At 34.4% G+C, this 16,946-nt stretch overlaps 1 protein-coding gene across 4 annotated transcripts in view; it reads left to right on the top strand.

Annotated features, from left to right (window-relative positions):
* Positions 1–16,946, top strand: part of ASXL2 (ASXL transcriptional regulator 2) — a 104,213-nt gene that overhangs the window by 19,187 nt on the left and 68,080 nt on the right. For 3 of the 4 annotated variants that reach the window (XM_016121741.2, XM_016121740.2, XM_016121742.2), the window contains exon 2: positions 11,586–11,668. The exons of the other annotated variant lie outside the window; for it this stretch is intronic. In XM_016121741.2, coding sequence (XP_015977227.2) covers positions 11,586–11,668 — 83 coding nt within the window. The remainder of the gene's footprint in view (positions 1–11,585; positions 11,669–16,946) is intronic. 4 annotated transcript variants of the gene reach the window in all.

The raw sequence follows: 16,946 nt of genomic DNA, 5'->3' as shown, positions 1-16,946 counted from the left end.
TTCTACTTTTCTTTTGAACTAAAGATCTCTTTGGGAGGGTAGTTAAATTGATTTATTATCTTAACATTGAGAATTTTGATTGTTTATTTTTATAACTTAAAAATACTGCGGAGAAGAACACCTTTGTGCCTAGATCTTGTATATATTTCTGTTATTTTGCTTTTATGGATTGCTGGAAGAAAAGTTGTTAGGTAAGAGGATGTCAGTCTTTGAAAGGCTCGTAAAGTTTCATGTTGCCAAATTGCTTCCAGAAAGGTGTATCTGTTTATTGTCCCAGCTGTGTAGTATATGAGTCCTGTTTTACTGAATCCTTGAAGGATTGACTTCACTACTATTGAAAATTTTTGCTTTTTGTTGGATGACAGATAGACTCAGGTATACAGTGGGGTGTAGAAGTTACATCAGATACAGAGAGCAGCATGAGCAAAGGTAGGATGTTGGCAGTATGAATGTGTTGTAGGACACTGAGACTCTTATAATTTATTCCTTACACAGCTAGTGTTCCATATTAAACCCTCTTGTTACCATGCCTGGCAACTTGTCACAAAGTTCTTAGCTTCAATGTTGGGTAGTCACTGAGGCCTGACTACTCAGAATTGTCTCTCTTCTCATTCACTGTCAACCATATCACCCTGTTTTATCTTCTTTATAGCACTTACCACTATCTGAAAATTTTTTTTGCTTACATATTTATTGCCCGTTTCTACTGTTAGGATGCTAACTTCCCTAAAAGCAGAGACCTGCTATATATTGTCCACTATTTCTTGGCATCCTATTTTTATTTTTGTTTGATGGATACAATGGATGCAATATCTTTTTTCCTAAGGGTTTATTATTTTTGTGAGGAGAGAACTATTCTTTTTGCTCCTCATCCCCCTTTCCTTACCCCCCACCCTATCTGTTGGATATCACTTCACTGCCTCTGTTGTTTTGGCCATTTCAGGTGTTAAAACAGTTTCAAATCTTAAATTTGAATAACTTGAGTTTAATACAGATTATAACTTCCATCCTAACCCATTTTCAAATTTCTTTTTTCTTTTAATTTGTGCTTTTGAATTTTAGGGAGTGTGATTGATTTTTCCACTATGCCTTTATTTTGCTTTAATTTCTTTAAAAATCAACTTATTGAGTTAATGCCAAATTTATTGAGTTATATTTTCCATATAATACAGTGCATGTATTTTAAATGTACAGCCGAATTCATTTTGACAAATGTGTTTACCTGTGTAACAGCCACCCTAGTCAAGGTATAGAACATTTCTTTCTTTTCACAAAGTTTCTTTGCACATTTGACAAAGCTTATTAGGTGGTTTATAAGCATTTTATCATTTTGTAGTTTCTTCAGTATTTGAAATATTGCATAATTTTTGTGGGAAGAATTAAATGTTCTTTACCTTCATTTCCATAGTTCTTTATATCTTTGTCAGTATTCTCATTATAGTTGTCGGTCTCTCCCTTTCTCCACTCTCTCTACCATTGTTGTGAACTGCTTCAGGGCTTGTTTCTTATTCATCTTTTGTATCCCCAGTTTTTTTGCACTTAAGGAGCACTTAGTAAGTGTTAAAGTAACAGCTGATTTTAAGAGTAGTGTAGATATATAACATGGAGAGGCAGTATAGCATAATGCTTAGGAGCAAAGAATCGTGTTTTCTGTCATTTATTAGCTGATGTAACCTTGGTCAGGTGACTTATTTTCTCTGTACCTCAGTTTTCACATCTGAAATAACGCCATAATACTGTCTACCTCATAGGTTTATTGTAAATATTAAATGAGCTAATATATGTAAAACACTTAAAACAGTAGCTGGCACTTAAATGCTAGATAAATATTAACTTATTATTGAGTTTTGGGAAAATTAGGTTTTGAGAACTTTTGTTGTGCTTCCACTGGGGAGTGTATGTAACCTCTGGATTTCTTGGATAATCAGGTAAAAAGAATCTAGCTAGGAGTGAACTATATCAGAATGACTTGTTAGAGCTGGTCAGAACTGAGGTAAAACTACCCCTGGGCTTATGAAGCCAGCCTCTCTAATCTTCTCTGGTTTTCTGTAGCTACCTCCCTGTATAGATTTGTGTTGAAATATTCTTACTTCTTACAATCAAGTTTCTGCTCCTGAATCTACAAACTTATTTACAGTTGCATTCATCTTTCATCTTTTTTCTGTACCCCCCCCCCAAAAAGGCATTATTTTTACTGTTGTATAAAGCATGTGTTCCTAATTTCATCAGCCAACTATCACATGTTTTAGACCTACCGTAGATAGGCACTAGGGATACTAGATGAACGAGAACAAGCCCTTCTGGAACTTATGTATCAGTGGGCAGGACAGATGATTTAAAATGCAGTTATAATACATACAGCGTGATAAGCACCACTGGGGCTGTTAGAGTGCTGTTATAGAGGCAGAATTATTTTTAAAACCATGAGAGGATGAAATACCCAAGGAGAGTAGAAATTGAGACAAAAAAGAGAATCCTGAGGAAGATCAACATTAAATGATTGTAGAGAATGAATAGTTGCCGGTGGGGAGGTAGGAGGGAAACAAGGAGTCTGGTGTCACAGAAGCTGAACAGAGGAGTGCATCTCAGGACAGGGTAGTGATCAACAGATACTGCTAAGCAGCCAGGTAAGGTCCTTTTCCCTTTTTCAAATATTTGGCTGTACGTTTCTTTTATATATTCTATGTATAAATTCTGTGTTCCTTGTTACTATCTGTTTACCTCCTGAGCTCACATAGTGAGTGAGTGTATAGTGAGTTTGGTAGGTGATGGATACTATCCTCTGAATTAATTTTTGTTCTCAGTGTCAAATGGGCACAAGTTCGGATGAGGAATTTGTCAAACTATCTAAATCTGTTTGCCTCTCATGTTGACATGGAGAAAGCTGGGGTAGTTACCGATACTTCTGTCTCCTTTTATCCTGGTCCAGTGAAAGTTGTCCAAGTCTGTTTGACAAAACAGTTATTTCTTGACTCCGTATTTTCTTCACTGTTTTAGGAGGAGTTGTTTTAACTACCTATTGCCACCTCCGGACAGCCCATTGAGTGCTAAACCCCCTCAAGTTTGAATTCTTCCCTCCGGATTAAATGGAATCTGAACTTGTAAAACTAAGAGCTCCTTGCTGCTAAATACCGTAGATTTTGAAGTTATCTTTAACTTCTAGGCAGGTTTTGACATTGTCGACTACTTCATTCTTCTTAGGATGCTTTTGTGTTTTTTGAGGAACCATGTTCTTCTGATTTTTTTTTCCAGTTTCTCTGGCCGCTCCTTAGTTTATTTGCTAATTTTTCTTCTCTGATTCTTAAACATTGTATATTGGTTCTTTAGCCTAGGCTCTCATCTCTTCTCATTCTGCATATTTCCTGGGTGACCTCATTCACTACTTTGACATTGGTTACCCTAATTAAAGCTTTTGGGCAGTAAATACACCATATCACACTGAAATAAATCTAGAAAGGTTACTGTGTTTTATCTGTACATTTTAAATGTAAAATAAAATCTAGGTTACACAAAATTTAGGCTCTACATATCTGTGCATATTTGGAATGAACTTCTAAGTGCAGCAGTAATTAAAATACTGCTGTTATTTAAGGTAGAGTCACACAAATCTAAGGGGCTATCTAGAGTTTTGAGTACTCAAAATATAATTTTTATATCCTTTTTATTAGCTGGGTGTGAGAATCTATAAAGAGATATATTATGCACAATTTTAAAACAATTTATTTTATCATGCTTTAAGTCCGTGTAGTGTTGATTTTAATTCTTCTGAGCAGTTATTCAGATTGTCATAAAGCAGTTTCTGAATGTTGTGTTATGTAGCTCCATGAACAGTTCCAGTGGAATATTTTGTATGACAAAGACTGCCCTCCTGTGGTTAAACTAAGGTAAATGTTTTATAAAACTGTAGTCTTCACTGACATGAAACCTGTGGTAAAATAATGTATTAGGAATGCAATACAGTAATAGTATTATAATAGTAATGTAATAGAATACAGTATTTTTTTGCTCAGAAATATATGTGGCCACTTCGTTTTTCTCTCCCATTTTTCCCTCTTGGGTTTCTCTAGTGTATCTGCATTTTTCTCATTCTGTCTACACACATTTTCTTGTTAAAAATTAATGAATTAAGAGAGTCAGGTGAAAATGAAAAGATGGAAAAAATATTAAGCTATTGAAGGGAGGAAAGCTACACGTAAATGTAGGCGTGGTAAAATAAATCAAAAGAAAAGGACAAGCAATTATAATACATGAAATTAATAAAAACCTCTATGGAAAAACAACAGTATAATGAAAAAGATGAATAAACTGGAAAAGTGTTTGCAGTAAATGTGACAGTAAGTTTTGATATGTTTTATATGAAAAATAGAGCCCATACAAGTGGTATATAAATAAGTGGACAATGGTCATGAATAACCAGTTTATAAGCAAGGAAATACAGTAAAGCACAAAAATATATTACAATCCATAATGGTGTTCGCGATATTTCTAATGATACTTCAAATAAACCAAAAAACCAGCTTCACCTTTAGAGCATACTGGTACAATCAACTAATTTTGAAAATTAGGTCAGAATCAAGTTACTTTTTTACTATATGAACTGTGTGTATTTTAGGTAACCAAATAGTACATAGAGAAAAGCATTTCTTTTTAGGATTTTAGCTTATAAATACAAGAAGGAATAAGACTGTCACTATACAGAGACAACATCTGTCCCCCTGATCCGTCTTGGCACTTCAGAAAAAGAAACCACAAGATATTTTGTGTGTTCTGATGTTGTGTAATAGGAAATATATAACAATGCCCGTGAAGTGTTCTTGCTAAAATAAAATATGAATCTGAGCAATCCTTTAGATGTTCTGATTTTCAGGGACAGCGTGCCATACAATTAGCAAAATATGCAATGTGCAGTCTACTTTGCTTCGTTAGTACATAAACTGGAATAAAAAAGGGAGAAATCCATAGGTTAAAAGAGACTTTAAGTAAGTTTTGCGTTAACCAAATGTAATATGTATGGGTCTTCTCTGGATACTGATTTGAACAAACAAACTGTTAAAAAAATTTTTTTGAATGAAAATTGGGGACATTGTCTAAATAATTTGATATTAAGGAATTATAGTTACTTTCTGAGGTGTAAAATTGTATTTTTTTTTTTTTAAAAAGGGCTATCCTTTTTTAGATATATACTAAAATATGGATGAAATGGTTGAGATTCGCTTCACAATGATACATTTTGAGATGGGGGAGTTGTTGGAGGTATAGATGAAACAAGATAAGCCTTGTGTTGATAATTGTTGAGCGTTGTGTTCTACTTTGTATATGTTTTAAAATTTCTATTATAAAAAGTTAAAAAATAGAGTACTTCAGTTTTTAATTAAAATGTTTCTCCCCCACACTAAATGATCTATACCTCTGAATATCAAGAATCTTCTTGGGCTCTTATTTTTTCAATTTTATATTCTTGCTCATTATCAAAGACAGAGCCAGGAACCCAACTCTTAAGATATTTATTGAATTATAGACATAAGTGGGGGATGACATTTTCATTAAGCTAATTTTGTCATGTTTCAAAATAGACCTGTGAGAAAAAGGCCTCTGTCTAATCTTTATGCTTGATGGTCCCATCTTGATCTTAATCAAAATGTCTTGTTTGTTTTTCTGCCTCAATAATAAGTAAGTAATAACCTATCATTCATCAGAGGTATAGTTTTCATCATTCCAATGCATATTTTGTTAACAAAATAAAATTTTTTCCCTTATTGAACTCTTTGCTTTCTAGAAAGGTGTATAACTAGCATCTTTAGCCTGGGGAAGTAAGAGTTCCACCGTCGAAGTTCAGGCTGTGCTTTATAACTGCTCTGAGTCTTATTTTCCTTTCTGGTAAAACAGATACAGCTAATCCTATGCTCTGCTCATAGGAAGATATGAGTTTAATGTTTTTTGTGAGCTCAGGTTTTTTTAGAATTAGGTATACCAGCCTTTTGTGTTCTTTTTGAACATCTTTTATGTGTATATCTCTATAGAAAAGCTCTTTTTTTTTTTTTTTTTTTTTTGCTACAGCCATTGGTACAGCCATTATAGAGAACAGTATGGAGGTTCCTCAGAAAATTAAAAATAATTCTACCATACAATCCCACAATCCCACTTCTGGGTATATATATGAAGGAAAAGAAGTTACTATCTTGGAGAGATACCTGGATCCTTGTGTTCATTGCAGCATTATTCACAATAGCCAAAACATGGGGACAACTTAGGTGTCTGACAACAGATGATTGGATAAAGAAAATTGCTGTGTATATACATGCAGTGGAATATTATTCAGCTGTAGAAAGAAGGAAATCTGCCATATGCAACAACATGGATAGACCTTGAGGGCATTGTGCCAGAGAAAGACAAAATCTGTACATTATCTCATTTATATGTGGAATCATTGGGGGGTGAGGAAAATGCAGAGATGATCAAAGAATACAAAGTATCAGTTACAAGATGTATAAGTTCTGAGATCTGGTGTACAGCATGGTCAGTACTATATTATATAATTGAAATATGCTGAGAGTTTAGATCTTAAATATTCTTAACCATACACACACACAGAAGGTAACAATGTGAGGCAACGAATATGTTAACTAACCTTAATGTGGCAGTTAATTAATATATACCTAAACCATATCATTACATTGTATACCTTAAACTTATGCAATATTTGTCAATTGTATCTCAGTAAAGCTGAGGAAGAAAAACCAGGCTAAGTGTATAAAGGATATAAGGAGTATGTGCGTGTGTTTGTGTGTGCATGCATGCTAGGTACATGTTGGTGCTTATGAGTGAGTATATTTTAGAGTAGTCAGGAGTATCTGAAGAAACGATGGGAGAGAGTCAAGTGCATTGCAGGAGAAGGGAGCAGGTGCAAAGGCACTAAGTTAGGAATGAATTTATGTTTGAGGAATGGCAATCTAATGTGAGAAAAGTGAAATACAGAGTTTCATGTAGAATCTTTTAAGCTGTACGAAGGAATTCAGATTTTCTTTTAATTTTAGGTAATTTTTAAAAAAGTAATAGGGAGCTTAAACCCAGAGGAATAATGTAATTTACATTTTAAGAAGGTCACTTACTGCCATGTGAATAGACAGGTGAGTCATATTAATAGATATATAGATTTGGTTATGTATAGCAGTTTTTTAAATGATTTGAGAAGTTTATTTCTCTTTCATGCAACAATCTGGAAGTGTAGTTAGTCCACCATTCTTAGAGTTTGTCTTTTTTTTTTTTTTTTTTTTGTATGGTTCAGAATGGCTTGTCACTTTTCAAAACAGCAGAGTAGAAGAAGGGCCAACGAGGGACATGCCCCTGCCCTGGGTTGTTGGAAATATCATTTCCCTCTCACATTCTGTTGTCCATAACTTGCATTGCTTACCTAGTTTTGAGGGGAGCTGAGAGAGATCACCTTGCCCCCGCCGCAAGTCATGTTCCCTTTTCATTTATTTTATTTATATTATTTATTTATGTTTCATTTATATTATTGCTATATAATATTCAATTATGTGGATATACCAGTTTCTTTAATATCCTATTATTGGATAAGTAGACTCTGAACTTTTTTCTTTATTGATTAACATAATGAATGTTTTCTTATATTCTCAATAGTTTAAGTACTAGATTATGTGTACATATCCATTTCATGGTATTCATTTATTATTGCTATGTTTATGCTATCCATATTAGCACAGGAAAAAAGCACTGAAATAGGATTTTTTATTTGGTTATTAGTAAACTCAAACATTCTATTTTATTTTTTCATAAGTTTTTATTATGAATGTGTACACAAAAGTAGACAATAATTAATGAATATCTTTGTGCCTATCATCCAGCTTCTGTAATTATCAACTTTTAGCCAATCTTGCTATACTTAAACCCTATCCATATTTTCTCCTGTATAATATTGAAGCAAATCCCAGACATCGTATAATTTCATCTAAATATTTCAGTATGCAAATGCTCTTGCATATGGTTATTATCCAGTTGCATTAACTTTTTTACGAACGATCTGTTCAGATCCATGATGTTTTTTCCTTCATTTTCAATAATTTTACACATTTTTAGCATATTGTTCGTCTATAAAGGCCCATAAACAAAGGCCCAGTGTTCTATTTGGGCCTTAGGTTGGATAATGGTAATAAGTTAAATTTTGGAAATGTTAAGTTTGAGATGCTTATGGAACACCTAGTGGGTTTGATATTTAAGAGGCAGTTATATGCAGACTGTACTGCTGCTTTCATTTATCAAAATAGGGGAGATTGGTGAAGGCTTGGGAATGGATGATGATATTCAAGGAGACTTGATGGAATGAAAAGCAAAAACTGCAAATTACTGCTTGTAAAATATTTAAGGAGTGGGCAAAGAAAAAGACATCCACAAGAAGACTAAGAAGAAACATTTTTGGGGAAAAAAGTCTGAAGAGAGCAGTGCCTAACAGGGGAAATGTTAATTAACATTGTCACATTTAGCAGAGAACTCAAGGAATGTGATAAACAAATATGTTTGTTGGATTTTATGATTAAGCAAATGAGAAAACATATTTTCCTATAATAGACACAGAACAGAGTGTTGTGCTAGTGCAAGATAGACGTGAGTTTGAATTCTGACTGCCACTTATCTTGATCTGTTATGTTTGAGAATTTATCAACGGCATTAGTAGGGGTAATAATGTTTCCTTTATAGACATTGCTGAGACATTTAACTGGTAGAATGTATAGTACTTGTTTGTATCTTCATAAGTGGTAGTTGCTGATATCACATTGTGGTACTTCAGTGGCTGATCCAGGGTGTCTGACTTTCTTTAATGGTTTCTCTTACACAAGTCCTGTATCTGTGCTACTGACTTCCAGTACTAATTAATATTAATTTGATAGTATAGTATAGATTTTAAAGAATTGATTCAATTTAAGCATTCATTGGCATATTTTAATTGCCAATTTTTTTAAATGGTGAGAATATAAAGTGATTTAGGTATAAGTTACTGCCTAAAATTTTTATCTTAAAAATAGAGGAAACCAGAATTGACTTAAAAGGAGCTATTTTAAAGCACTTCTGCTACTCACAAATACTCTTAGTTTTTCTTTATCTGAGAATGTCTTCATTTCATCTTCATTCTTGAAGGATATTTTTGCTAGATAGGAATTTTGAATTGATAACCCCTTTTTTTCAGCACCTTAACATGTGCTCCCACTGTTTCTGCCTTCCATAATTTCTAATGAGAAATCTAGTCACTTGAATTGTTTTTCTCCTAAGTGGAACATTGTTTTTCCTTGGCTGCTTTCAAGATTTTTTTGTTGTCGTTAGTTTTCAGTAGTTGACTATGACATATCTGCGTATGGATTTCTTTGAATTTATGTAATTTGAGATTCATTGACCTTCCTGAAATTGTAAGTGTGTATCTTTCACCAAATTTGGGAAGATTTAAGCTATTTCTTCAAATATTTTTTCTTTGCTCTCCTTGTTGTCTCCTTTTGGCACTTTGATGACATGAATGTTAGACCTTTTGATATTGCCCCATTGGCTCTGTTCATTTATTTATTTTTTCTATGATTTTTCTCTGTTCATGGATTGAGTAATTTCTGTCATCTTCAAGTTCACTTACTCTTTCCTCTGTTATCTCCATTTGCAGCTGTGCTCCTCTAGGGAGTTTTGGGTTTCATTTTGGTTATTGTATTTTTTTAAATAAATTTACTTATTTAAATCAGTTTCAGGTATACAGTACATTGGTTAGACAGCTATATTGTTCATAAAACAATTCCCCAATTTGCTCCCTCCCTCCTCTGGCCCTCCATGTCACCATCATATTAATGCTGACTGCTGTGCTCCCCATCCCCAGCTACAGCTCCTAATTTGTACTTCTTTAACCCTTCACCCCATTTTCCCAGGCCCCCAAATCCCATCCCCTCTGTCAGTTATTGTATTTTTAGTCCTAAAATTTTGTTTCTCGCATGCACATTTGCTCACACACACGCGCACACACACACACTCGTTTCTATTCTCAAACTCTTATCTATTTTTTTCAAGAATATTCTTCCTGACTTCTTGAATCATAGTTATAATAGCTGCTTTAAAATTTTGTTTGATAATTCCAACATCTGTGTCATCTTGGATGTGGTGTGTGTAGGTTATCTTTTCCCTTGTGAGTTGTTGAGATTTTCCTTGTTCTTCATATGCCAAGTTATTTTGGAATGTATATTAGTAATTTTATGTTATATTATGATACTCTGTGTCTTGTTTAAATCCTATAGAGAATGTTAATTGTTTTTTTTTTTTTTTGAGGAATGAGAGGATTTATTTTTTTAAGCAGGCATTGACCTCAGTAGTTCACGTCACAAGTTTCTTATCTACCTCTGCAATAAAATTCCAATGTCTAGTTTTCAGTCTTTGCGGAGCTGTTCTGATGTGGTTTGTATGTGTGCCACCTAGTGGTTAATTTGGGAACCTGATAGGGGTAGTATGTTTATGTGCATAACTCTGGGGTGACTCTAGGAGTGTTTATAGAACTTCATGGTATCACTTTCTTGAGCTTTTTCATTTGTAAGTTCCTTAGCACTTTCTGACTCCTAGAGGCCCTTCTTCCTGTCCTGTGACTAGACACCTGAGTTGCTATTTCTTTGTTTTGCTGCATACTTCTGCAACCACATCTGCCTTTGTTGCCAAGCAACAGGATGGTAGAGAAAGAATATAAGCCGTGAAGATTGTCTTGACACTCAAGCGCCCAGAATGGTTCCATTTTCTTGGAGTTTTAGGTTCCTCCTAGCCGTTGCTGGTATCATCACTGCCACAGCTGCTACCTTTGGATTGCATGGGGTCAGTAGACAAGGCGGGGGCGGGGGGTGGAATCCAGAGGATCCCCTGCTCCCTTTACTGTTCTTCAGACCAAAAAAGAGAAGACTTTTCTTGGAGTCATTTCTGTCTGCACTTAGTGTGCAGTCGAGTTTGGACTGCAGTTGAGTCTAGGCTGAGTGGTCCCAGAGGAAGTAAAACTAAGAAACTCACTGCAGGGTTATTGGTACTTCTGGATGTGGTTTCCTCTCTCAGTCCACTGCTACTGTTTTCAGAGTCCTTAGATAGCTGCTCCATGCATTCTGTTCAGGTTTTTAGTTGTACATATTCAGTGGGAGGACAGGCTAAACTGTGCATTAATTCATTTGTTTTGGTTAAGAATTTTTGATCATCCATGCTGTACTAGGCTTTGCCGGAAATGTGAAGATGGATAATCTGTAAGGTGCTTATAGTAGGTCCACAAGTAGTGATGTAGAGGTGGAGGCAGAAAGTAAACATAATTTCATATTATGCATTAATAATGAATAATTGAGTTATTAATCTAATCCTTCTTGATCTGTTTCTGCTTCAGGATTTGACTTGTTTGTGACTAAAGGAGGGAAGATCTTGTTTATATTCCCTTAATTTTTTTTACTTTTTATTCCAAAATATAAGGAATGAAAAGTTTCTGTATATATATGTGCTGGATGAAATTAATACATACTTATAATAAGAATAAAAACTTAAAATAAGAAGAAATAATTTATTATTATATACTTGTTCCTCAGGTCTTAGAAAAATACCCCAATACACCCATGAGTCATAAAGAAATTCTTCAAGTTATCCAGAGAGAAGGACTAAAAGAAATCAGGTGAGTTATTTAAATATTATTAGTAATAATTATAATACTTGGTTAGAGTATTATATAGTATATAGCAGTATACTTTAGCCCCAGGGATTAATTATTTAGTAATAACTGCATTGTAAATTTTTGATTTATTCAGTTGTCAGGTTTTTGGATTTTTTAGTCATAGCACAGTTACAAACCCAAAAGTGTTTTAAAAAATGCTTAGACAGTAGCTATCTCCACACCCATGCAATTTAATTCTTAGGAAGGCCTGGAGCCATCTTCAAGCCTTCATCTATCAATTCAGGTTTTTGGTTTAATAACCTTAGACATTAGTAGATAAAAACTACTCTAGAGCAGGGAGAGTTCTAGAGGTAGACAGTCTAGGAAGAAATAACCTTGACCAAAAAGAACAAAATGGGAAAGATATAAAGAGTATATATTTCAAATAACAGTTTTATTATGTTCAAATATAGCACCTTGGGGTCAACTAATATAGGACCAAAGGCAAAACACCCTTTAATTTCTAAGAGTCTTATTATATTACAATAGCACTCACACTGTTCATAATCAAGACTGTTTGTCATCAAGAAATGTTAAAATTATGTTTAGTGTGTGTTAAGGCATAAGTCTGAGAGTCTACATTAGAGATATTTTTATTAAGGAAAAAGTTGCAGTGCTTCAAAGTGCTATTAGTTGTTCTTAGCCAGGGGTAGTATTGTATAACACCCTTAGAGAAAGCGTTCAAAATTTGAGGGGCTATTTTTGATTGTCAAGTGACTGGAAAGGAGAGAGCACGGTGGCATTAATGGGCAGGTAACAAGGATGCTCAGTGTCTTGCATTGTGCCGTACAGTTCTTCCCATTGAAGGATTGTTCATTTCAGATGTCAGTAGTCTTCCTATGAGAAACAGTGAACTATGCTGATATATTTGTAAATGGACCAGAATACATTTTTTTGATAACTGGCTATTGCATGTTCTAGATTTTAATTCTCATTTTCTTTTCTTTAACATGAAATTCAATTTGAGATTTTTTTATTGGCATTTCTTTGCTAAGTTTTAAAAATTTTGTTCTAATTTGTGGCCAGATGTTAGAAGGCTGGGAATATATTAGGTTTGCTTTATTAAATAAAATAATGAAGTATAAATTAGTGTATCTCACTTTACATAATGTATGTCCCTGAAAATTTGTGTGAACATTTGTAAATTAAAACATTAAAATACATTCGAAGAATTAGCTTTTAAACGTTTTTTTGTAAATTATTTAAAAAATTTATCAATGACATTCTCAATTTTTATTTGAATTAGATTGCATTTATTAGCTTAAAATTAAAGTACAATACCCATTTAATCACAGATCAATTTGTATAAGGCATTAGTGATTATTGTGACTCTGAGGAACAAATTCTGCTAAGGTTTTCTAATATCTTTTTATTAATACTGTTGAGTCTTATAGAATAGGAATGAGCTAGAGATTTCATAAAATTAGACTTGATATACACTAGGGAAATAGGCCAGGAAATCTTTTATGTTGAGATAAGACTCCATCCATCCCTTAGGTCAAAATGCTAATTGCAGGGTCACCCAGCTCTAATATAGTAAGGCTATGTGAGTTTAAACTTTTCATTTTCATTTCTAGGGAGCAGGCAAGGACAGTAAATAAAGATTAGTAATTTAAGAACAGAAAAAAGAGAAAGAAATTATTTTAAAAAGTAGGGAGATGGTAGTGTCATAAAAATGGTTTCTGGCTTCTCTCAGTGACAGCAGTTTACAAGTCCTTGTTCTTGGTTAAACTCTGTTGTTATGGTGATGCAGTTAGTTATGTGACCACAAAGCAGTTTTTCAAAGTTGCCAGTGACTTATATTTTGTCAACTCCATGGGACTTTTAGTTCATGCCGCTCTTACTTCTCAGCATTATTTAACACAGCTGACTGTTTTCTTCTTGAAACGTTTGTTACCTGAAGCGCCCATAAACATTCCTGCTTTCCTTCCTTCCTCTCTAAGCTTTCCTTCTCAGTTTTTTTGTTCATTCTCATAGCCCTAAATATCATTTTTAGTTTTTTTTCCCAAATATGTAGGGAAGCTACTTCCCACCTTAGCCTTTGTACATGCTGACCCTTTAGCAAGGAATGTGCTTTCTCTTAACTCTTATTTTTCAGGTGTCAGTTTGAATATGTCTTTTTCAGAGAACGTTGACTGACTTTCTGGTCTAGGTCACATATTCCTTTTTTAGTTTATTATAGTGTTCTGTGTTCTTTCTTCATAGCTCTTGAGATTTAAAATGATATATTTTTGTGATCTTAAAAAAGTCATATAGCTAGCTTCTCTATCACTTGTATTAAACTAGCTCCATGAGGTCAGTGACACTTTGCTATTCTCCTCCCACTTGCCCGATAGCGCTTGGTACATAACAAGTATTGAAAACCTACTTGTTAATGTATGAAGTGTCAGTGGTTGGAACTTCACATTCAAATGTTCTTATAGCTTATTCTCGTGCTGCTGTGTCGTGTCAGATGGAAGTCTTAAAATCTTTTGAAATTTTAGACAGATTACAGAATGAAATAGATACTGCGTTTATTGAAGAATGTGCTGCTTCTTGCAGTTTTATTTTTCTCAGTCCTCAATACATGGATTTCAGCTCTTTTTCTCTTTGTAGTTTCCCTCTGCTTTCCCATTTTGAAGAATCTCATTTAATTTTGATTATTCCAAACTACATTTATTTTATACTTAATATTTAAGTTGAAGCAGCCCAAATGTCCATCAGCAGATGAATGGCTAAATAAAATTTGGTATATACATTCAATGGAACATTATTCAGCCTTAAAAATGAATGAAATTCTGCTATGTGCTTCATTCTGATGAACCTTAAAAACATGCTAAGCGAAATAAGCCAGACACAAAAGAACAAATATTGTACGGTTCCACCTAGATGAGATACTTAGGATAGGCAAACTTACAGAGATAGAAAGTGGGATAGAAGTTACCAGGGGCTGAGAGTAGAGGAGACTACGGAGTTGTTGTTTAATTGGTACAGAATTTTGGGGAGGATGATAAAAAAAAGTTCTGGAAATGGATAGTGGTAATGCTGCACGCATTTTGAGTGTACCTAATGCCACTGAATTGTATACTTAAAAATGGTTAAAATGGTAACTTGTATGTTATGTATATTTTGCCACAACCAACTAATAAAAAAAATATTAAAAACAAAGTGATTGGCTGAGAAAGATTGAGAATACTAGTCCCTTTGAAAAGTTAGATGAGATTGAAAATCATTTACCCAAAGTATGTAATTCTGAATGAATTAATTAGAAACATGTATTCTTTTAAAAAATATTATAAGATTTAAATTAAATCTTATAAAATGCTCTTCTTTAATAAAATTTAGGAAACAGGGAGAAAAAAGGCCCTCAAATTTTTCCTCTGACAATAACTTATGATTTCGTGTCTTCTATTATGTTTTTCTTTTTATTTACATCTAAGTGCACCCATTTTGAAGATAGTTTAGTTTCCCATAGAAATCATAGGGAAGAAAGAAGATACAGATTGTGTTGTTTCAGGTGAAAGAATGTCTTATTTTCCCCTGACTTGAATCCATAGTTCTTCCTACCATTACAGACTATGCCATTGGTCATGAAGTTTCAGAGGCATTTCAAAACCCCAGTCTCCCAAATGTACTCACAGAACTATTCCCACACAGCTTCATGGAGCTGTTCTTGGTTTGGGGGCATTACTTTTTATTTTTTCATTAACTTAAAAAAAATTTTTTTTTAATGTTTTCTGCAGTCTTTGAGCTATACAGTTCTATAATTCTCAAGGTCCAGGCAGTAGACAGAAGCTACATGGTAATTTGAAAAGGGAAGTTATTAAGTTAACTGGTTATTAACTTATTAACCAGAAATGACTATTAAAAGGTAAAGAGAACACAAAAGAATACAGTAATAGCAGATACAGAGGACAGCTTGTACCTCTAGGGCTGAAGCAGTGTGCCCCAGGAAAGAATAACTTTCAAGGAGGCCCCTTCGTGTCCTTAGGTTACAATTCAGATCTCCATGGAGAGGGTTGGGCTCTGGTCCAGTGGATGACAAAGTTCACTGGTGCTGTAGCCTGGGGACACAGCATGGGAAACCGCCTACTGGGTACTAGAAGAACTTGGTGAGAAGCTTCCCGCTGGGCACCTGTCCAGCTCACTCTGAAATGCCAGCTGAGGCACCAGCAGAAATTTCTGGGAAGCCACCCACAGACGTTCTGCTGAACCTTGCTGAAGGATGCATGCCATGGAGTGTCCCTCATTTGCTTGTGCATGCCACAAGAGCAGGCAGGCAAGAAGAAAGAACTAGAAAGACAAAAACAGAAAGAAAAGCCCCCCCCCCGCCCCCCGCTACATTTCTGCAGTGTCCTTCCAGCACTCTATTGACAAAACTTAACGTGGAGCCCATTGGCAGAGGAGGGTTTATAGGGTTCAGCTCTGCTATCACAGAGAAGGGCAGGGAAGGTTGGATTTAGAGTTGAAAGTCAACAAATTGGTAACAGGCACAGAAACCTTTAGTAGTTTTTCCATAGAATAACGGAGATGATTGATCCTATGCACCACTTTTGTTTACTTGATTTCTTTTCATCTGCACCCCAGCTAAACTGATAACACGCCACTATTCTCTGTGTAGGTTCTTAGATTTCTCACTCTTACTCTGAACATCAAGCAATTCTATCTGTCTTTTTATATTTAAAGTGGGTTTTTTTTATGGATAGCATATAGTTTTTGACATGATTAGATTTAGTCTACTATCTTCCCCCACTGCCTTCTTTTGAATTATTTGAGTGTCTTGTAGTATTTCATATTTTATTTTTTGACTCTGGCTATATTTCTTTGTTTATTTGTTTTTTAAGTGGTTGCTTTAGAGATATATACACCCAAACCTTTCATTGACTTAGAGTTAATATTTTACTGCCTTAAATAAAATGTAGAAGCCTCAGAACCTCCGCTTGTCCTCTTTATTATTACAGTTGTCATGGGCGTTATATCTCATACATGGAATTCCCCACCAGACAGTGTTCCTAATTTTTCTTTTCAGTCATAAATAGTTCAAGGACTAACAGTGTTTACCCAGATGTTTACCATTTCTTTTGCTCTTTCTTCTCTAAAGTTCCTCATTTTCCTTTAGTATTGTTTTCCTTTACCCAGAAGAATTTTTCTTTTAGGATTTCTTTTAGAGCATGTCCGCTGCTGATGAAATCTCTTAGTTTTCCTTCACCTGGAAATGTCTTTTTGTTTGTTTGATTTTGCCTTTATTTTGAAGGGTTTT

The sequence above is a fragment of the Rousettus aegyptiacus genome, unplaced genomic scaffold (assembly GCF_014176215.1).
Source record: "Rousettus aegyptiacus isolate mRouAeg1 unplaced genomic scaffold, mRouAeg1.p scaffold_m13_p_7, whole genome shotgun sequence".
In the NCBI taxonomy this organism is placed as follows: domain Eukaryota; kingdom Metazoa; phylum Chordata; class Mammalia; order Chiroptera; family Pteropodidae; genus Rousettus; species Rousettus aegyptiacus.
Note: the sequence above shows the minus strand (reverse complement) of the source record. Positions and strands in the feature narration are given on the sequence as shown.